The sequence below is a fragment of the Molossus molossus genome, unplaced genomic scaffold, assembly GCF_014108415.1.
Source record: "Molossus molossus isolate mMolMol1 unplaced genomic scaffold, mMolMol1.p scaffold_m16_p_13, whole genome shotgun sequence".
Lineage (NCBI taxonomy): Eukaryota > Metazoa > Chordata > Mammalia > Chiroptera > Molossidae > Molossus > Molossus molossus.
Genome location: NW_023425348.1, coordinates 43331654 through 43351679, shown reverse-complemented (window position 1 = coordinate 43351679; position 20026 = coordinate 43331654). Strand labels below are relative to the sequence as shown.

The 20026-nt window shown below is 39.4% G+C and overlaps 1 protein-coding gene across 13 annotated transcripts in view; it reads left to right on the top strand.

Moving 5' to 3' along the window:
• The window catches only part of UVRAG (UV radiation resistance associated), a 291381-nt gene that overhangs the window by 250714 nt on the left and 20641 nt on the right, over positions 1–20026 (top strand). For all 13 annotated transcript variants that reach the window (XM_036258243.1, XM_036258242.1, XM_036258244.1 and 10 more), the window contains one exon: positions 8147–8238. In XM_036258243.1, the coding sequence (XP_036114136.1) occupies positions 8147–8238 (92 nt within the window). The remainder of the gene's footprint in view (positions 1–8146; positions 8239–20026) is intronic.

Below are 20026 nucleotides of genomic sequence, written 5' to 3'. Positions count from 1 at the left end.
AAAACTATAATGGGTACTACTCCATACTTACTAGAATGGCTAAAATTTTAAAAACTGACAGTATCAGGCCCTGATGATGATGCAGAACAACTGAAACACACACTGCTGGGGGTATGCAAAAGTGTATAGCCACTTTGGAAACAGTTCGACTTTTTTAAAAATAAAGTTAAGCATATACCTACCATTCAATCTAGAATTTCCACTCCTAGGTATTGCTCCAAGAAGAATAAAAATACAAGTCCAAACAAAACCCTGTGCTATACAGAGTTGTTTTCTGGCAAACATAAGATTCCAAAGCAAAGGCCCGTCTTAATTGAAGTGTTTTTAATATAACAGATTTTATCATGATAAGCTTGACTCAAATATAACCTGTGCCTCATAAATACAACTTCTGATATAAAGAAAAGAATCTGTGGTGAGAACTCAGCAAACATAGATTCTGTTTCCTAGGTTCAACCTGTTCAACCATAAATAGGCCACTTAATCTCTCACTTACCTTATAAGGTAGGTGAAGCAGGTGGGCTGGTGCTCTCAAAGGTGCCATTCAGCTCTAATATGAATCCCAAATTTGAAGAATAGTTGATAGCATGATTGGGAGGAGGACTGGAAGAAACTTCTCTATTTCTCAGACTTAAGAGCTTTTAGACTTGACTTTTAGGCTTTTCAGACCTCAGAATGGCAGGCCGCAGCTGTGTCCAGTGTTTACATTATAATATATCTATTTTGGAAAAGAACTGGCATGGTTTATGGATGGGGATGGAAAAGTATTCAGGTTGTTCTTACAACTAAAGGCTCATAATCAGGTCCTTATACTTTTCCATAGAGGTATATATTGCATCGACTCACTGTAAGAAACAATATTTTTGCTCATATTAAATATTCTTTAAATAGCTTTTCCACATCTTTGAAAGAGTTGTATTTTCTTCTAGAAAGGCAGATTTAATTTTTGACATGATGGTGCTCATTTTTTTTGAGCACTTAATCTAGTTCTTTTTATGTCAGTGAAACCTTAGCATTTGAAAATGAATTGAAATAATGGTAACTAGTCCAATAGAGATTTTTGACTACAAAAGCCAAAACTGTAAAGTTAAGTCTTTGATGCATATGTGCGTTTTTTATTTCTTATTTTTTGAGTTCCTCTAGACCAGTTCTCTTTGTAGTCATTCATTGTAATCCCATCATGAAAGTGTTGGTCTTTTAGTAACCTTTATTGAAGCGTTGTATTAATCCACATTCCCTCACGGTAACAGGCGGTTTGTATCAAACATATCATGAAGTTTAGCTCAAGCTCCATATGGAATTAATAACCCACGCAATAAGTGGCCTTGTGTAGTTTGGAAGAGTGTGTGTGTGTGTGTGTGTTTTGTCTAAACTGAATTTCTCCTGCCAAAATCTAAATGACAAAATGATTCCTGAACCCCTGGAGTCTTTCCTGGCCTGGAAAAATTGTGTGTTTATAAAATAAAGATAAAATTGAGCACTTTGATATTAAATTAGGCCTCTTAGGAAGATGCTCACTGAATATAAGAATTCAGCATTTATTTCTCGGAAGTACAATAACACTTTATTTTAAAATATGATCTCCAAAGCTGCAAATGGCCTTACCTATTAGTCAGTGGAGCACCATTTATCAAGCTGTTTAAACTAGTTAATTTCAACCAGAAGAACTTGAATATCATAGTTGATATGTCTTATTTGGTGAAACTCACAGTGAATATATAGTGATTTGGGATGAAACCAGCATGAGGCTTTGGGAAAATACTGTATTCTTATACAGAAAGGTAGTGTGGGAGAAACACAAAGGGAAGATAGTTGATGTTATTGACATGGCTAGAGTTGTGTGTTGCAGTCTAAGTGTCTTCTTTGCTCTTGTTTTCTATCTTTTTACTTGTTCCAGTAACTATAAAGCCAGATCTTTCTGGTTACTTTAGTACAGGGATTTTCCTTTGCTAGTAGACAATAGCATTTGTTCATTTTCCCAGCGAAACCACTGAACATTGCTTCTCCCCACTTCCCATCTCATTTATCATCTGTGTACGGTTTTCACCTAGTAGCCTACTACAGAGTTGCACAAAAATTTAATTGCTCCCATGGAGTTCTAAACCAATCAGAGTAAAGCTGAAATTCAAGCTAATTGAAACCAAAATTCCACTTAAAAACTGCTTCCACTCTTTGGGTGGTGGTGCAGTAGGAAGTTGTTACAAAAGGTGTTTATTTCAGAGACTAATTTGAGGCAGTTAGACCCAAAGCAATATTTTATTTGCCTGGACTTCTTGGCCTCCGCTTTCCGCAATCAGAAGTGAGAGCAGAAAGGGCCAGTTTGGGGGAGTGTGGTGTTGATAGTAGGTGAGGCAGGTTTGATGGACCGCGCAGGAGGACGTCTTAAAGAAAGGAATACTTCAGTCTGTTCACCTTTAACCTGTCCTTCACAGATGCCTCTGGAGTTGTTTTCCTCATTCACTCTTCTGCTTAAAACCCTGTAGTCAATTCTACAAGGAAGATAAAGTTCGAACTCATGAGCTTAGTGCTCTAGGCCCTCAGCAGTTTTAATGAATACCCTCTAAAAATCAGGCCCCAGGAGTTTCCGTTGTTTATAAAAATTCTAAATGAACTCTTACAACAGTCTTGCGAGACGAATATTGTTGGTCCTGTTTTATAGATGAGGCACAGAGTGGTTATGTATCTTGCTCAAGGTTACAGACACTCTATGGTGAGAACAGTGCGAGTCCAGGGCTGTCCTTCCCGAGGGAGAACTGTTCACAGCGCCTGGCCTAGTGGGCAGCGATAAACGGGCTGAGGGGACGACTAGGGCGCGTAGGCACTTAGGACGTGTAATTCTTTCTCTCCTTTCCTTCTCGTCCTTGTCCTTGCCCCTCGACCTCATTCCTACTTTTTTCTCCTTTTCTTTCTTTTTTTTTTTTTTTTACTAATACCTTATCAGAGTTAACTTGTTAAAGACTTACTTATTCAGATGTGTTCCCTCCTAAAGGAACATTTCTGACAGTGGGTCAGCTCTGCCTGACAATTACAATATAAAAAGAAACCCCATCCAACCCCTTCTGTTTTTATCAACTTCCCCTGAGGTATCCAGAGAGGTTTATTGGTGGACTCTCAGACATACTCTCAAGCAAATCGGTAAAGATTTGACCCTTTTAGCCAAGTGTGACTTCTGACACCACCAGAGGTGGGCACACCGGAAGTGGGGCTAATGGGTTGCTGTGTCCCCCTCCCTCACATTGTGAGTGTGCGCCACCGTACCCATATTTTTATAGCAAACTCCGTAGCCGCACGGTTGAGACCTGTAGTGTTTAGAGCGTTGGAGTGGACGCCGAGCTTTGCGAGGTCACAGCTGACCTCGCCCAGGGGAGGTCACCGGGGAGCAGGATGCCTGCGAGGCTGCAATGACCCACCGCCTCGTAGTTTGGCTCCCACGTAATGTTTCATCTGAGAAAGGACTCCAGGGCTGCCAAAACAGTTTGAAAAGTGCTTGACTCGCCCAGCAGGGAAGGGACTTGCTTGTGGCCCTACGGCAGAGCTGGGTCTGTCACCCATGTCCCTGCCACTCACATCGTATTACCAATCTTTCCACTTCACTGTGATTATTTTAAAGGTGTATTACACGTATACTATTTATTGCTGCCTCTCTGGAGTGCTTGCAATCAGAAGCCTAGTAAATTAGTTTTTTTAAAAAAAGGCATTTAAAAAAGTTGGTAGTATACTTAAGATTAGAAGACTCCTTCTGGAAAAAAATAGTTCCCTCCTGGAGAGCTTCTGGGACTGACATGTCCTCCCCACAAAGAGCTCGGTTCCGTCCACTCGCTCTGAGTGAAATTCCCCAGTGCGCAGACTATCTGAACAGCTTGTTAAAGTCTCATTTGTAGAGATGAATGACAAACACAGGTTACTAGACATTAAAGGAAGCCTCTAATATATTTTTAAGTCTAAAATGAAAAAAAGGAAACCCAGAAGAAACAAAATGAAGGAGATAAAATAATAATAATAATAACACAAGAACATAATCAGAATTAGGGGATAAGAGTTTCATATTGAAAGAACTCACTAAGTGCCCAGCACAATGAATGAAAAAGAATCCAAATAAGGCTTCTCGCTGTGAAATTTCAGAAAACTAGGGTTAACGAATAAAATCCTAAAAGCTCCAGAGAGGAGAATCAGCTCCCATACAAAGGATCAGGAATCTGAATGTTATCAGGTTTCTCAGTTGCCATACGCAAAGTGAAATGCCAGTGAAAAAATACTTTAGAAATACAGAGGAAATTATTCTCAGCCTCGTGTTCTATACCCAGGCAAACTATCATTCAAGTGTGAGAATGGAATAAAGGTGTTTCTAAATACTCCTATGCTCCCCTTTTCCAGAAAGCTGTTATAGGATAATGTTCCACCAAGATGAGGCAGTAAATCAAGAAAGAAGTTATGAGATCTAGGGAACAACAGCTTCAACACAGAAGAGAAATAAAATGTCCAAGGTGATGGTGAAGGAAAGTTCTAGGAAGATAACAATGGAACAAGCCTAGAGAGCAGCCAGTAGCAGAGAGACGGATGCTCCAGGAAGTATCCAGGAGGGGAAATGGACTTACAGGTTATATGGTGTTTTTAATCAGATTGAGAAAGATTTCAGGGTTTTGTCTTAGTTTGGGGAGGATCTAGTGATAGGTACGTAAATACTCAACAAATGGGGGAAAATGGCAATTAGCACGTCAAGAAAAACAAAAACTACAAAAAAAAAAGAAATAATATATTACATGGCTCTGCAATGACCAGTATTTTTGTAGATATAGTAAGGTAAACACTAAATATTAATTTAACAAAAAATGTGATTTTGAATATCTTGAGAGGATGAAGAGGAGAAGTATGTTTGGGAAGATAGAGAGTTAAATCTTTGTGTTCTTTAATAAAGTCAGGAGAGCCCGGCCAGAGTGGCTCAGTGGACTGAACGTCGTTCCGTGGACTGAGAGGTGCCAGTTCGATTCCCGGTCAGGGCACATGCCTGGGTTGCAGGCTCGATCCCCCATGGAGTGTGTGCCGGAGGCAGCCAAATCGATGTTTCTCTCACATCGATGTTTCTATCACTCCCTTCCTCTCTCTCTAAACAATCAGTAAAAAAAAACATTTTAAATCAGTAGATAATGTGTGAATAAGGGGATAAAATGTTTGTGTAAGAGAAGAGGAATATAGAAGAGCCAACTTATTTTTCATAGTAGGAACATGGTAGATGAAGTCTACTACTGGAAGAGAAAAAATAAGAAATATTAATATAAGTATTTTTTTTCAGAGATATGGAGGTAAAAAAAGAAGCAGCTAAAAGCAGTTACTACTACCCTGGCTGGTTTGGCTCGATGGTTAGAGTGTCGGCCCACGGACCAATAGTCGCAGGTTCAATTCCATACCTTGGTTGTGGTTCACCCCCCACCCTGGTCAGGGTCGTGCAGGAAGCAACCAGTCGATGTGTGTCCTATCTCTTCCTCTCTCTCAAGATAAATAGAAAAATGTCCTCGGGTGAGGACTGAAAAAATAAATAAATAAATAAAACTCAGTTGCCACTGAGGAGCAGAGAACTTGCTTTTCCATTAATAAGCCTTATAATAGTTTCGACTTATTAAAACAGTACATGTACTTTATTTTAAATATTAATTAATATATTTGTAGTGTGTGTACATTTCTTTTTTTATTGTTGACACTTTTACAGATGTCCCCCTTTGCCCCCCATGTTCTCCCTTCACCCCACCCCTCCATCCTTCACCACAATGTTGTCTGTGTCAATGGGCTATGAATATATGCTTATATGTTCTTTGGCTAATCCAATCTTGCATTTTGAAAATTAAAAGGATGACACAGTAGAACAAATTTGGAGTTGTTACTAGTTCTAGTCTTGGCTTTGTCCATCAGCTCTACGACCTGAGGCAGGACACTTGCTTTACTGAGTCTTAGTTTCTTCGGAAATGGGTTGGAAAAGATGATCTTCAGGGTCCCTTTAAGCTATAATATCCTAAGCTTCTGTGATAAAAAAAATAAATAAAAAAAATAACAGTGCGGTGCAGCAAATGAAGAGTTAAGACCTGGATGGAGGCTTGAAATGCCCACATTTTTTTATTTTTTTTTAGTTGAAATCAGACTTGCAGACCAATTTTCATTGTGGTCTCTGAAAAGAATTCAACACCCACCTTCCATTGTGGACCTGGGGCAGGCAATTGACTATGTACTGGCTCAGGGACACATAGCTTAGTGTTATTTCAGTATGGTTTTTTGATATTTAATATTTTTCAGTATGAATCACAGGTGAAATTTCCATGCCATGTGTAAACAATTTCACTTTTTTATTGAAACAATGAATTCAGGAATGTCATATTGGGATATCAGCCATTTTGCTTTTATCAATGTATGGAAAAAATGCTTTTATATTAATATAAGAAATGATGTCATTTAATGTGGAGTAGATCTTATAATTCAAGGTCAGCAAATCTCAGGAGGTGATTTAGGTCACCCAGCTAAGTTTTGGAAAAGGAAAAGAATATTTTCCCTTTGTCTTCTCAAGTGTTTTTACCAATTTTCCTCTCACTTTGGGGTAAATGGTGGAGAAGCATGGTTGTGAAAGGAGGCTCTGGCTGATTATATCTTTGCCATTGAAGTATGTGGTCCTTTCTGGGCTTCAGCTTCCCCATCTGCCAAAGGAAGGGATTGGCTTAAATAATATTCAAGATTCCTTTTAGCTTTAACATTCTGTTTCCACTGCCTTGCTTTATGGAGCATTCAAGAGACCCGATTGGGTTTTGGGGTTTTCCTTTAAAAGTCCGGGATGGTGAGAATGAACTTCTCTGTTAAGTGAAAAACCAATTGAGTACTAGATAGAAACAAAAGAAAACTTACTTTAATTTTGTTGTTGTTGTTGGTCGTGGTTTTATTTTTTAAGAAAGGAAAATATTTAAAAGTTTGACTTAGTCACTTTTAAAGTTTGGTGCTAGATGCCCCACCGGTGTGGCTCAGTGGCTGAGCATCAACCCATGCACCAAGAGGTCACCAGTTCGATTCCCGGCAGGGCACATGCCCGGTTGTGGGCCAAATCCCCAGTAGGGGGCATGCCGAAGGCAACCAATAGATATTCTCTCGCTCTCCCTAAAGATCAATAAAGAAAAATGAAAATAAATAAAGTTTTATGCTAGAAAAGTAAAATGTCAGAACTAATGACCCTTCACATTTGTACAACAATATACAGTTTACAAAGTGCTTTTTTTATTATACATTATGTCGTTTGAAAAATACATTTCCACAGGGCGTTGTTGCATACTTACTATGTATTTGATATTATGTGTGTGAGCATGTGTATGAATAAGCACATGTACCTATCTCAGATCTTACTATGGTCAGTTATGGAAGCAAGTGGTGATCAGAGACAGAGTGAAAGGAGGCAAGGACAGACAGGTGAAAATCACTTAGCAAGTTTCCCAAGTGAAAAACCAATTAAGAAGGATACTTCATTTTAGAAAATCAGTCTCTAACAGAAATAAGTGAAGTAAGTGCAGTGGAGCCTACAGGCCATAGTGTGCTCGTGCTAGCCCTGCAGTTCTGTGCTCTCCTCTGGGTAAAGGGAAGTGCTCGGTGCAGGAGGAATGCAGAGCACAGCCTGTGTCAGAAGCGGCTTGCTGGTTATTTGTTCAGTAAGCACTGACTGAGCACCAGCACTACGGCAGACACTGTTGGCAGTCAGATGAATGCGATGTGATTCTTCCCCGTGATTATACAAAGGGAAGGATCCATGAAAGAAAGGCTGAATGTGCTCAGAGTGTATAATGCCAGCCTTCAGTATCTGCAAAGAAATACTGTTTTTATGGTATATGTCCCTGCAATTGATGTTAACAAATCCTACAGGGGTCTTTGAAATATCCTGATTCCACAAGTAGGTCATTCTTAGTCTTCTCCAATTTTAGGGGACAAGGAAGCAAGAAATGAAAAGGCTACTTTTCAACACCATCCCAAAAGTGTGGTTAATAATATTGGGATCATACATTTATATTTCCTCTGTTTTAGTTTTTAAAAAAAAAAAAAAAAAAGACATGTTTATTAGATCTTGTTCCTGAAGCATTGCCTAGTATCTATCAGAATTTCTTTTAAGTCTATTTTTCTGCCTATGCAGCTAAGATATCAACATGGACTTGGGACTCCAGACTTGAGGCAAACCCTTCCTAACCTGAAAAACTTCATGGAACATGGACTGCTGGTCAGGTGGTGAGTACCATTATTTCTGATCCTCAGAAACTGTAATGTACATAATAATCCTGAGAAACTTTTCTAACTTCCACACTGCTACACTCTTGCCTTCTGGATTTTCTGTGTAAGCTATCTGAAGAAAGGAAGGCAGCCATCGTACTTTTGCAGGTCTAAGCTCCAGTCTGGCAAAGGAGGGTGAACCCTCGGGAGGGGAGAGGGTTCAGGGGGCATTGTTTGAATATTGGGAGGTTGGCGGGGCAAGCAGTCATTGAGTACATTGCCACATGTAAACTAGTAAGTAGGCAGAGACATGAAGTCAGCTGGCCCCACACTCACATGGGCGGTAGAGAATTAGAGGGGTCCCCCTGAGGAGCATGGGGGTCTCAACCTCTTGCCGGGCTCCCCAGCCCAGAGCACTAGGGCCAGGAAGAGGTGCCCACATAACATCTTGCTGTGAAAATCAATAGGGATTCAGTACGCAGGGAGATACGGGAGTCTGCTAGTATCCCAGGTATCCTTCTAAAGGGCCAGCACACAAAATCTCTTTCGCAGATATTCACCCTAGGCTCTGGCAGAGGGAGCGTGGTTCAGAGCAAAGTGGAATTGTGAGAGGACAGACTGAGTTGTGTGGCTCTGGGAAGAGAGCTGAAGGACAGCTGCCAGGTCCCTGTCCTGGGTCCCTCTCCTACACCTCCTGCAGATGCCATCCTTCCTGGGTCGAGTACTCCCTTCCATGTTGCATCAGCCTGGAGGAAAGCGCTAGCCCCCACCCATCTGACTCCCTGTTGCCCTGCCCTGCTGAGCTCATGCCCTAAGGAGTCAGCTGCCTGGGCCTGGATATCAGAGACTGATTTGTGTGGCTCTGGGGTGGGGGCAATTTTTCCCTTACACACCCTGCTGGTGCTACACTTCCTATGAGCTTTCTTCACATGACCAAATCTTGGTCTGTTTGGTCCTGATAAACTCTGCTGGCCTTACCCTGACAACTCCCTGAGAACTACAACAGCACCACAAGGGTCTGCAGGCACTCAGCAGGTAGTAGCTAGTCTTGGTGTGCCCTGACACTTTGCCTCAGTTCCAGCACCGGCACTGTGTTTGAATCTGTATCAGTGTGGTATATACCACCCTTCCCCCCTTCCCTGGTGTCACACTGAGAACCTACCTTATGCAACTCCTGTTCCTCCAGTGGCTCTTCCAGTGACTGGGCCTAAAGGCAGCCGGCAAGGGGAGGCAGATCTTGGGGTGCCTTGGGTCTTTTGCTGACCTGCCCCTGTGCTCAGTGCTGGTGGAAGCCTGCCTTGGTGCGCAGCTTGACCCCTCCCACATACACACGGTCCAACAGAATCAGCCACAAAGTGTGGATAGCTTTGTATCTCCAAATAGGTAGCCCAGAGCCAGTCACAGGCAGCACTTGACATTGACCAGCTCTGGAGTGCACCCCCAAGAGGCTCCAGAACCAACACACCCAGTGGCCGATTCAGCCAGCAGAGCATGACCCACTTAGCTCCACAGGCAGCACATCCAAAGCAAGGTTTCAGCAAACACAGACCCTACTGGGTAAATTCCACTTTGTGTGGCCAGCACCCACACAGCAGCTCATACAGTGTGGTCGGGGTTGAGCCTCACAGCGAGCCAGCTTGAAGACCGACCCCACACATGGAGGGGCCAACAGCAATCAAGATTCAACTACAACAGGAAGGCTCACATAACCCACACAAGGTACACTCCTAGAGGACCAAGCTCAGGTGATCAGGGAGATTGCGCTACTAAGCTCCACCCACCACATAAGGCTACCCTACCAAGACTGGGAGACATAGCAGATCTACCTAATACACAGAAACAATACAGAGAGGCCAGCCAAAGTGGGGAGACATGTAAACATGCACCTAATGAAGGAACAGGAGAAAACCCCAGAAAATTAACTAAATGAAATGGAGGTAAGCAGTCTACCAGATACAGAGTTCAAAACAATGATCATAAGGATGCTCAAGATACTAGGGGAAGAAAGGGTGAACTCAGTGAGAACTTAAAGAAACAGATAGTGCCCTGGCCAGTTTGGCTCAGCAGTTAGAGCGTCAGCCTGTGGTCCAGAGAGACCCAGGTTTGATTCCCGCTAAGGGCACGTATCTCGGTTGCAGGTGTCTCCGGCCCTGGTTGGGTCGTGCAAGTGGCAGCCACTTGATGTGTTCCTTTCACGTCAATGTTTTTCTTTCTCTCTCTCTCTCCCTCCCACTCTGTCTGAACGAAAAATGAAAAAATGTTCTCGGGTGAGGATAAAAAAAAGAAAGAAAGAAACAGATAGTAAGCATAAAAGAGGACATAGATACCATGAAAAAGAACCAGTCATAAATAAAGAATATATCTCAGCTGAAGAATACGCTAGAAGGAATCAACAGCAGGTTAGATGAAGGAGAAGATTGAATCAGTGATTTGGAAGACTAGGTAAGCAGAATACACCCAATCAGAACAGCAAAAAGAAAAAGAATTTTAAAAAATGAGGATAGTTTAAGGGACCTCTGGGACAACATGAAGTATAACAACATTCACATTATAGGGATACCAAGAGGAGAGAGAAAACAAGGGATTGGGAACCTATTTGAAGAAATAATGACCTAAAACTTCCCTAACTTGGTGAAGGAAAAAGATATAGAAGTTTAAGAAATGCAGAGTCCCAAACAGGATGAACTGACAGAGGCCCACACTAAGATACATAGTAATTAAAATGGCAAAAGTTAAAGACAAAGAGAGACTCTTAAAAGGCAGCAAGAGAAAGACAATAACAACTTACAATGGAGCACCCATAAGACTGTCAGGTGATTTCTCAACAGAAATATTTCAAGCCAGAAGGGATCGGCACAAATATTCAAAGTGATGAAAAGCAAAGAACTACAAGCAAGACTACTCTACCCAGCAAGGCTATCATTTAAAAATTGAAGGAGAAATAAAGAGCTTCCAAACTAAGAAAAAGCTAAAGGAGTTCATTAGTCAAACCTTGGTTCTTAAGCATCTCCCATCTTGAACCATTTGATTCAGAACCAAGTTGTTCACGGAGAAAATGTCTCAGTTGTCTAGCAAAACTTTGGTTCTCGACCTGACAACCCTTTCATGCTGATACCTGTATGATCAGTTACACATCTCTCAGGCAATAAAGGAGAAAATGCACAAGTATGAGTCAGTTTACTGCTAAACCTCACATTGTTAACATGTCAGGAAATTGTGCTGTGAATATTTTTGCTTTTGTTGCTGTTTATTATTATTAAATATGTACAGTAAGTTACCATGTGTCCTAAGAAGATTAGTGATAGCAACAAAGTGAAAAGAACAGTTGTGAGAACAAGGATAGAGCTTAAAAAGGAAATAATTGCAGAGGTATGATAGAGTTATTCGCCTGTCTGATCTGATTACTAAGTATGGCATGGCAAAATAGATGAATAGCCAATTTTAAAACATAAACAGACCTTCAAGAATGCTAATGTTGCTAAGGGTGTGAAAATGCTCACATAACAACGATCACAGGCAATTGAGAAAGGTTGAAACGGAATCATTTGGGGGTTTGGAACGGATTAATTCAATTTACATTATTTCTAATGGGGAAAAACGATTCAGTTTTCAAACAATTGCTTCTTGAACAGTCTTCCGGAACTATTAAGTTTGACAACTGAGGTTCCACTGTACTACCAGACTAGTATTACAAGAAATGTCAAAGGGACTTCTTGGGGGAGGGGGAGGGGGGAGGAGGGACACAGTTATAAAGAATAAAATGGCAATAAATACATTCCTATCAATAATCACTTTAAATGTAAATCAATTAAATGTTTCAATAAAAAAAAAACATAGGGTAGCTGAATGGATAACAAAACAATACCCTTACATCTGATGTCTACAAGAGACCTACATCAGAACTAAAGATACACACAATCTATAAGTAAAGGGATGGAAAAAGGTGTTTCATGACAAAGAAAACACAAAGAGCTGGGGTAGCAATACTCATATCAGACAAAATAGACTTTAAAACAAAAGGCTAAAATAAGAGACAAAGAGGGACATTACATAATGATAAAGAGATCATCCAACAAGATGATACAACCCTGGTAACCATGTATGTACCTAACATAGGAGCATCTAAATATGGAAAGCAAATTTTGATGGACATAATGGGAGAGATCAACAGTAATACAGTCATAGTAGGGAATTTTAGCACCCCATTGATATCGATGGATAGATCTTCCAGACAGAAAATCAACAAGGAAACAGATGGATTTAATTAATATTTTGAGAGCATTCCACCCTGAAGCAGCAGAATATACATTCTTTTCAAGTGCATATGGCACATTTTCTAGGATAGACCACATGTTAGTACACAAAAGAAATCTTAATACATTTATGAAGATTGAAACCACATCAAGCATTGTCTCTGACCACAATGGTTTGAAACTAGAAATCAGTTACAAGGAAAAAACTGAAAAACAAACACATGAAGGCTAAAGAACCTGTTACTAAACAATGAATGGGTTAATCATGAGCTCGAAGAAATCAAAAGATACCTTGAGACAAACAAAAATGGGAACACAACAACCCAAAATTTATGGGACACAGTGAAAACGCAATCCTAAGAGGGAAATTCAGAGCCTTATAGGCCTACCTCAAGAAACAAGAAAAATCTCAGTCTAACCTTACTCCTAAAGGAACTAGAAAAAGAACAACAAACAAAGCCTCAAGTGAGTAGAAGGAAGGAAATTCTAAAGACCAGAGTGGATATAAACAAAATAGAGTTTAAAAAAACAATACAAAAGGTCAATGAAACCAAGACCTGGTTTTTAAAAAGTAAACCATATTGGTAAACCTTTAACCAGACTCATCAAGAAAAAAAGAGAAAGCACCCAAATAAAATCAGAAATGAAAGAGGAGAAGTAATACCTGATACCACAGAAATACAAAGGATTATAAGAAAATATTACAAACAAGTATATGCCAACAAATTGGACAATCTGGAAGAAATTGGATAAATTCCTAGAAACATACAATCTTACAAAACTGAGTCAAGAAGAAACAGACAACCTGAACAGAGTGATTACAACTGAGAAATCAAAGCCGTAATTTTAAAACTCCCAACAAACAAATATCCTAGACTGGATGGCTTTACAGGTGAATTTTACCAAACATTTAGAGAAGAACTAATACCTATTTTCTCAATTTATTCCAAAAATTTAAGAGTGAAGACTTCCAAGCTCGTTGTACGAGGCCAGCATTATCCTAATTCCAAAACCAGATAAAGATACTACAGAAAAAGAAAATTATAGGTCAATATACCTGATGAACATAAATGCAGAAATCTTCAACAAAATATTAACAAACCAAATCCAACAATGCGTTAAAAAGATCATACGCTGTGATCAAGTGGGTTTATTCTTAGGATGCAAGGTTGGTACAACATCTGCAAATCAAGTAATGTGATGCACCACATAACCAAATGAAGGACTAAAATCACATGATCATATAATAGATGCAGAAAAGGCATCGACAGATTCAAGAACCCATTTATGATAAAAACTCTCAGCAAACTGGGAATATACTTCAACATAATAAAGGCCATATATGACAAACCCACAGCTAAAACCACACTCAATGGGGGAAAACTAAAAGCATTTCCCTTAAGATCAGGAACAAGACAGGGATGTCTATTTTCACCACTCACACATAGTACTAGAAGTCCTACCCACAGCAATCAGGTAAGAAAAAATAAAAGGCATCCAAATTGGAAAGGAAGAAATAAATCTGTCATTATTTTTTGCAGAAGACATGATCCTGTATATGTAGAACGCTAAAGATTACACACACACACACACACACACACACACACACACACAAAGTAGCAGGACACAAAATTAATATTCAGAAATCAGTTGCATTTTTATATACTAATAATGAACTATTAGAAAGAGAAACTAAGAAAACAATCTCATTTACAGTTGCTTAAAAAACAAAAACAAAAACAAAAAAACCCTAGGAATAAAAACCCTAGGAATAAATTTAACCAAGGAGGTAAATTGGACAATCTGTACATGGAAAATTATAAAATTCTGAAGAAAGAAATTGAAGAACATACAAATAAATGGAAGCAGCCCTGGCCGGTTTGGCTCAGCAGTTAGAGTGTCAGCCCACAGTCCGAAGGGGTGACAGGTTCAATTCCCAGTCAAGAGCATGTACCTGGGTTGCAGGTTCCATCCCATCTCCAGCCAGTCAGGGTAATGCAGGAGGCAACCAATTGATGTGTCTTTCTCATATCAATGTTTCTCTCTCTCCCTCTCTCTCACCCTCTCTCACTCTCGCTCTCGTCTTCTTCTCCCCTCCCCGCCCCCCCGCCCTAAATATCCACGGAAACATATCCTCAGGTGAGGATTAACAAAACACAAACAAACAAGAAACAAATAAATGGAAGCATATATTGTGTTCATGGATAGGAAGAATTAACATAATTAAAATGACAATACTACCCAGAGCAATCTGTAGATTCAGTGCAATTCCTATCAAAATACCAATGGTGTATTTCACAGAACAAGAACAAATAATCCAAAAATTTATATGGAATCACAAAAGACCCTGAGTAACCACAGCAATCTTGAAAAAGAACAATCATGCTACCTGATAGTAAATTATACTGTACGGCCATAGTAAAGAAAACGCCATGGTTGTGGCATACAAACAGACATATCAATCAGTGGAACAGAATAGAGGGCCAGAAATAAACCCATGTCTGTATTTTCAGTTAATATTTGACAAAAGAGGCTAGAACATACAATGGGATAAAGACAATTTATTCAATAAATGGTGTCGGGAAAATAGGACAGATACGGATACATGCAAATAAGTGAAACTAGACCACATTCTTACACCATATACAAGAACACTCAAAATTTATTAAAGACTTAAAAATCCTAGAGGAAAACAGATAGTAAAATCTCAGACATTTCTCTTAGTAATATTTTTTTCTGACATATCTCCTCAGGCAAGGGAAACACAAGAAAAAATAAACAAATGGAACTACCTCAAACTAAAAAGTTTTTGCATAGCAAAGGAAATCATCAACAATATGAATAGACAATCCATTGAATGGAAGAACATATTTGCCAATCATACATCTGATAAGGGATTAATAATTAATGGCCAAATTTTAGAAAGAACTCATATTACTCAACATCAAATAAATAATCCAACCAAAAAATGGGCAAAGCATCCAGCTGGTGTGGTTCATTGGATTAAGTGTCATCCCATGGACTGAGAGGTCCTGGTCTGATTCCCAATCAAGGCACATACCCAGGTTACAGGCTCGATCCCCAGTGGGGGGCGTGCAGGAGGCAGCTGATCCATGTATCTCTCCCACATCATGTTTCTATCTCTCTCTCCCTTCTTCTCTAAAAAATCACTAAAAATATTTTTTTAAATGGTCAAAGGATATGAATAGAAACTTCTCCAAAGAGAATACATAGATGGCCAATAGACATATGAAGAGATGCTCAACATCACTAATCATCAGAGAAATGCAAATTAAAACCACTATGAGGTATCACCTCACACTTGTCAGAATGACTATCATCAGTAAGTCAACAAACAAGTGTTGGTGAAAATGGAGAAAAGGGAACCCTTGTGCACTGTTTTTGAGAATGCAGATTGGTGCAGCCAGTATGGAAAACAGTATGGAGGTACTCAAAAAAATTAACAATGAAACTGCCTTATGATCCAGCAATTCCACTTCTGGGTATATGTCTGAAGAAACCCAAAACACTAATTTCAAATACGCACCTTTATGTTGATTGCAGTGTTATTTATAATAGCTAAAATATAGAAGCAACCCAAGTGCCCATCAATGGACAAGTAGATAAAAAAGTGGTCATACAATTGAATATTACTTGGCCATAAAAAAGAATGAAACCTTACTATTTGCAACCACATGGATGGACCTAGGAGGTATTATGCTAAGTGAAATAAGTCAATGAGAGAAAGACGAATAACATATGATTTCACTTATATGTGGAATCTAAAGAACAAAGTAAGTGAACAAATAAAATGGAAATAGACTCATGACACACAGGACAGACTGATGTTGCTAGAGGGGAGTGGGTTTGGGGAATTGGGTAGAAAGGTGAAGGGATTAAGAAGTACAAATTGGTAGTTACAGCATAGTCCTGGGATATAAAGTACAGCTCAGGGATATAGTCAATAGTATAATAACCATGTTTGGGCCAGGTGGGAACCAGAAATATAGGGGGGGATACTTTGTAAGTATATGATTGTCTAACTACTATACTGTACACCTGAAACTAATACAAAATAATGTTGAATGTAAACTATAATTGAAAAATAAAATTCTTAAAAATAAAAAGAGAAGGGGAGATGGAAAGTCCGATGCCAGGAAGACATCAGAGTGAGTGAGTCACTTGACTTAAATAAATGGCAAGCTGTTGGCTCTGGCCATGTAGTAATTCTTGAAGTTCGAATCTTTGAATGATAGGCAGTAACTTAGAAAATCATGTGAGTGGAAATAAGGCCTTTAGAAAGTTAGACAACTGGGAACAGCATGGTTTCTTCTGAAGAGCCCTGGCTTCTGATCCTCGATTTTTGTCTAACCCGCTGAGTGGACTTCAAGTCTGCCTCCCTGTGACGTAATTTCCTCATCTGGAATCCCTGCCCGGCTCATCTCACCAGTTTGTGGTGAGAATGAAATGCAGTGTTAGATGCAAAAACTGTGTGGGTTTCATTTTCTTCTGTGCCGCGAGGATAGGTCTTGAGGATAATAAGAAAACAACACATACGATTAACCTTTACTTTGACGTTTTTTATTTTTGTCTCAAATGATCTTCAAATTGCAAGTTCCAGATGTCTGATTTTAGATAGGACTGCTATTAAACAAATACGTAAATGTTTAAAGAATCCTAGTCAGAATCTCAAAATAATTATAAAAGCTTAGTGTTGATGTGCCCTAAGGAATGAGGGGTAGGAATTGAGTTTTAAAATAAAATAGTAGTAAGAAGAAGGAGGAGGAAGAAGAAGCTAGCAGACATTTATTTAGTTAGCTGTGTAAAATCTGGAGCATAAATAGAAGGTGTGAGATTCAAGGCCTACCTTCCAGGGATTTGTCATCTAGTTTGAAACAGGTATATAATTCATGAAAGGCTTTATAACAGAAATGGTAAATAACCTAACATAATTTTTAAAAGAGAGGTAACTAACTGATTAATCACTAAATGAATCGCTTTGTACAAACAGCAAATTACCCAGTATCATTTATTGGTTATTCTTTCCTTTTTTTTTTTTTTTATTTTAATCCTCACCTGAGGACATTTTTCCATTTTTTGTTCAGATAGAGAGGGAGAGAGGGAGGGAGGGAGGGAGGGAGGGAGAGAGAGAGAGAGAGAGAGAGAGAGAGAGAGAGAGAGAGAGAGAGGAACATCGACGTGAAAGGGACACATCGAGTGGCTGCCACCCACACAACCCAACCAGGGCTGGGGACAAACTGCAACTGAGGTATGTGCCCTTAGTGGGAACTGAACCCAGGTCTCTCTGGACCGCAGACCAATGCTCTAACCGCTGAGCCAAACTGGCCAGGGCTCTTTTTTTTTTTTTTAAGAGAGAGTGGAAGGGAGAGAGAGATAGAAACATCCATGAGAGAGAAACATCGATGGGCTGCCTTCTGCACACCCCCTACTGGGGATCGAGCCTGCAAACTGGGCTGTGCTCTGGGAATCGAACCGGGACCTCTCAGTCCATGGGATGATGCTCCAACCACTGAGCCACACTGGCCGGACCCCAGTATCATTTTTTGAAGAGTCTGTCTTTTGTCCACTGTGTGATAATGCCATCTGTTCATATATCAACTTGACATATGTACATGGATGTGTTTCGAGGCTCTCTGTTCTGCTTCACTGTTTTGTCTATACATAGGCTAGTATCACATTTTTACTTATTATAAGATATAGTTTCTGTTGACATTTGAGGATGCCCATAAATGGCATCCCTCTTCCTCCTGACATTTGGAACAATTTGAGACAGGAGATATAAGAGACAGACTATAGAAATCAAGATGTCAGTTTTGTTACTGATAAAGCCACTTGGAAAATGTGACTTTATATCTATAATAAGAAGGGCTTGCAGAGATGTCACTCAAAATTAAATTTACCCTCACAATCACAGTGCGAACTGGGAATCCTAGGCCTTCCCCACAGAGGCAGGCCCTTGACTACACTGCAGAGAGCAGCCAGATGACTCCTGCAGAAACCAGATGAGGCCGAGCTAAGAATACTCAGGTTTTATTTCTCTCTAAATCCATCAGTCAGAAGGCCCTCCTCTAAGAGCCAGTGAGTGAAGGATGGAGAGAGGCCAGGAGTGTTACTCCTAAATCATGTTCCTTCAGAACAAAGGAAAAGGAAGATACCCCAACTTTCTTGGTAATCTGGAAGGGCAAGGCTCCTACTTATGGTTCCTTTCCAGAATTCATTGGCTTTTCTTAACATATGAATTACGTTTGAGTGATTTAACAACTTTATGATATTGAGTCCTCTTAACTGTGAACACGGTGTCTATGTTTTCTTTTTGTTTTTTAAACATCTCAGTGAGGTCTTTTAATTTCCTTCGTAAAGGTCTTTCAAATCTTTTATTAGATACTTAGTGCTAGGTAGCTTACCATTTTGATTGCTGTTCTAAATTTTTCATTACAACACCCACCTTTTTTGTGTGGAAAATATACAGGAATGCCACTGATTTTTGTATTTTGGAATATATCTAGCATCCTTGCTAACGTTAAGTACAATAGGTTGTCTTAGATTTTCTGTGTATGTAGGTTTTTTTTGTTTTGTTTTTTTTCCATTTTTGTTCAGATAGAGCGGGAGGGAGGGAGAGGAAGAGAGAGAGAGAGAGAGAGAAACATCGACATGAAAGAGACACATCGAGTGGCTGCCACCCACACGACCCAACCAGGGCCGGGGACAAACTGCAACCAAGGTACATGCCCTTAGCGGGAACCGAACCCGGGTCTCTCTGGACCGCAGGCTGACGCTCCAATCGCTGAGCCAAACTAGCCAGGGCTGTAAGTTTTTTTAGTGAATAATGGCAGTGTTTCTTCCTTTCTATTTTTACAACTTTTCTTACTTTTTATTGTCTTAATGTTTTATTATAAAAGAGGAGCAGCAATTGTGGATATACTTATCTTATTCTGATTTTAAAGAGAATGGATCTAACTTTTCACCATTAAGTATTATATCTGATTATTGCAGGATTATATAGATATTCTTTACTAGTGAAAGGAAGTTTCTTTCTATTCCTAGCTCACTGAGTTGTTTTTTAATCATGAATGTATATATTGAATTTTATCAAATGTTTATTCTGAATCTATTGAGATATTACTATATTTGCTCTCCTTTACTATGTTAATGTGCTAATAAATACTAATATATTTTCTAATGTTAATTCTCCAAGGATAAACTCTACCTCGTCATGATACATTATTTTTTTCTATATTATTGGATCTAATTTGCTAATATTTAAAGAATATATACATTTGTGAACTGAGATGAAACAGGCCTATAGTTTTTCTTTTTCATATAATAATTCTTGTCTGATTTTTGGTAACAGTGTTGAAACAGCCTCATAAAATAAATTGAATACCTTTCCTTCTTTCCTATTGTCTGGAACAGTTTGTATGCAGTAGGAATGATCTGTATGTGAAGGTCTGATAGACGTTAGCAAAAACCTAGTGTTTTTTTGTTTGTTGGGGGGAAATATAGATTTTTAACTATTGATTTAATTTTTATAA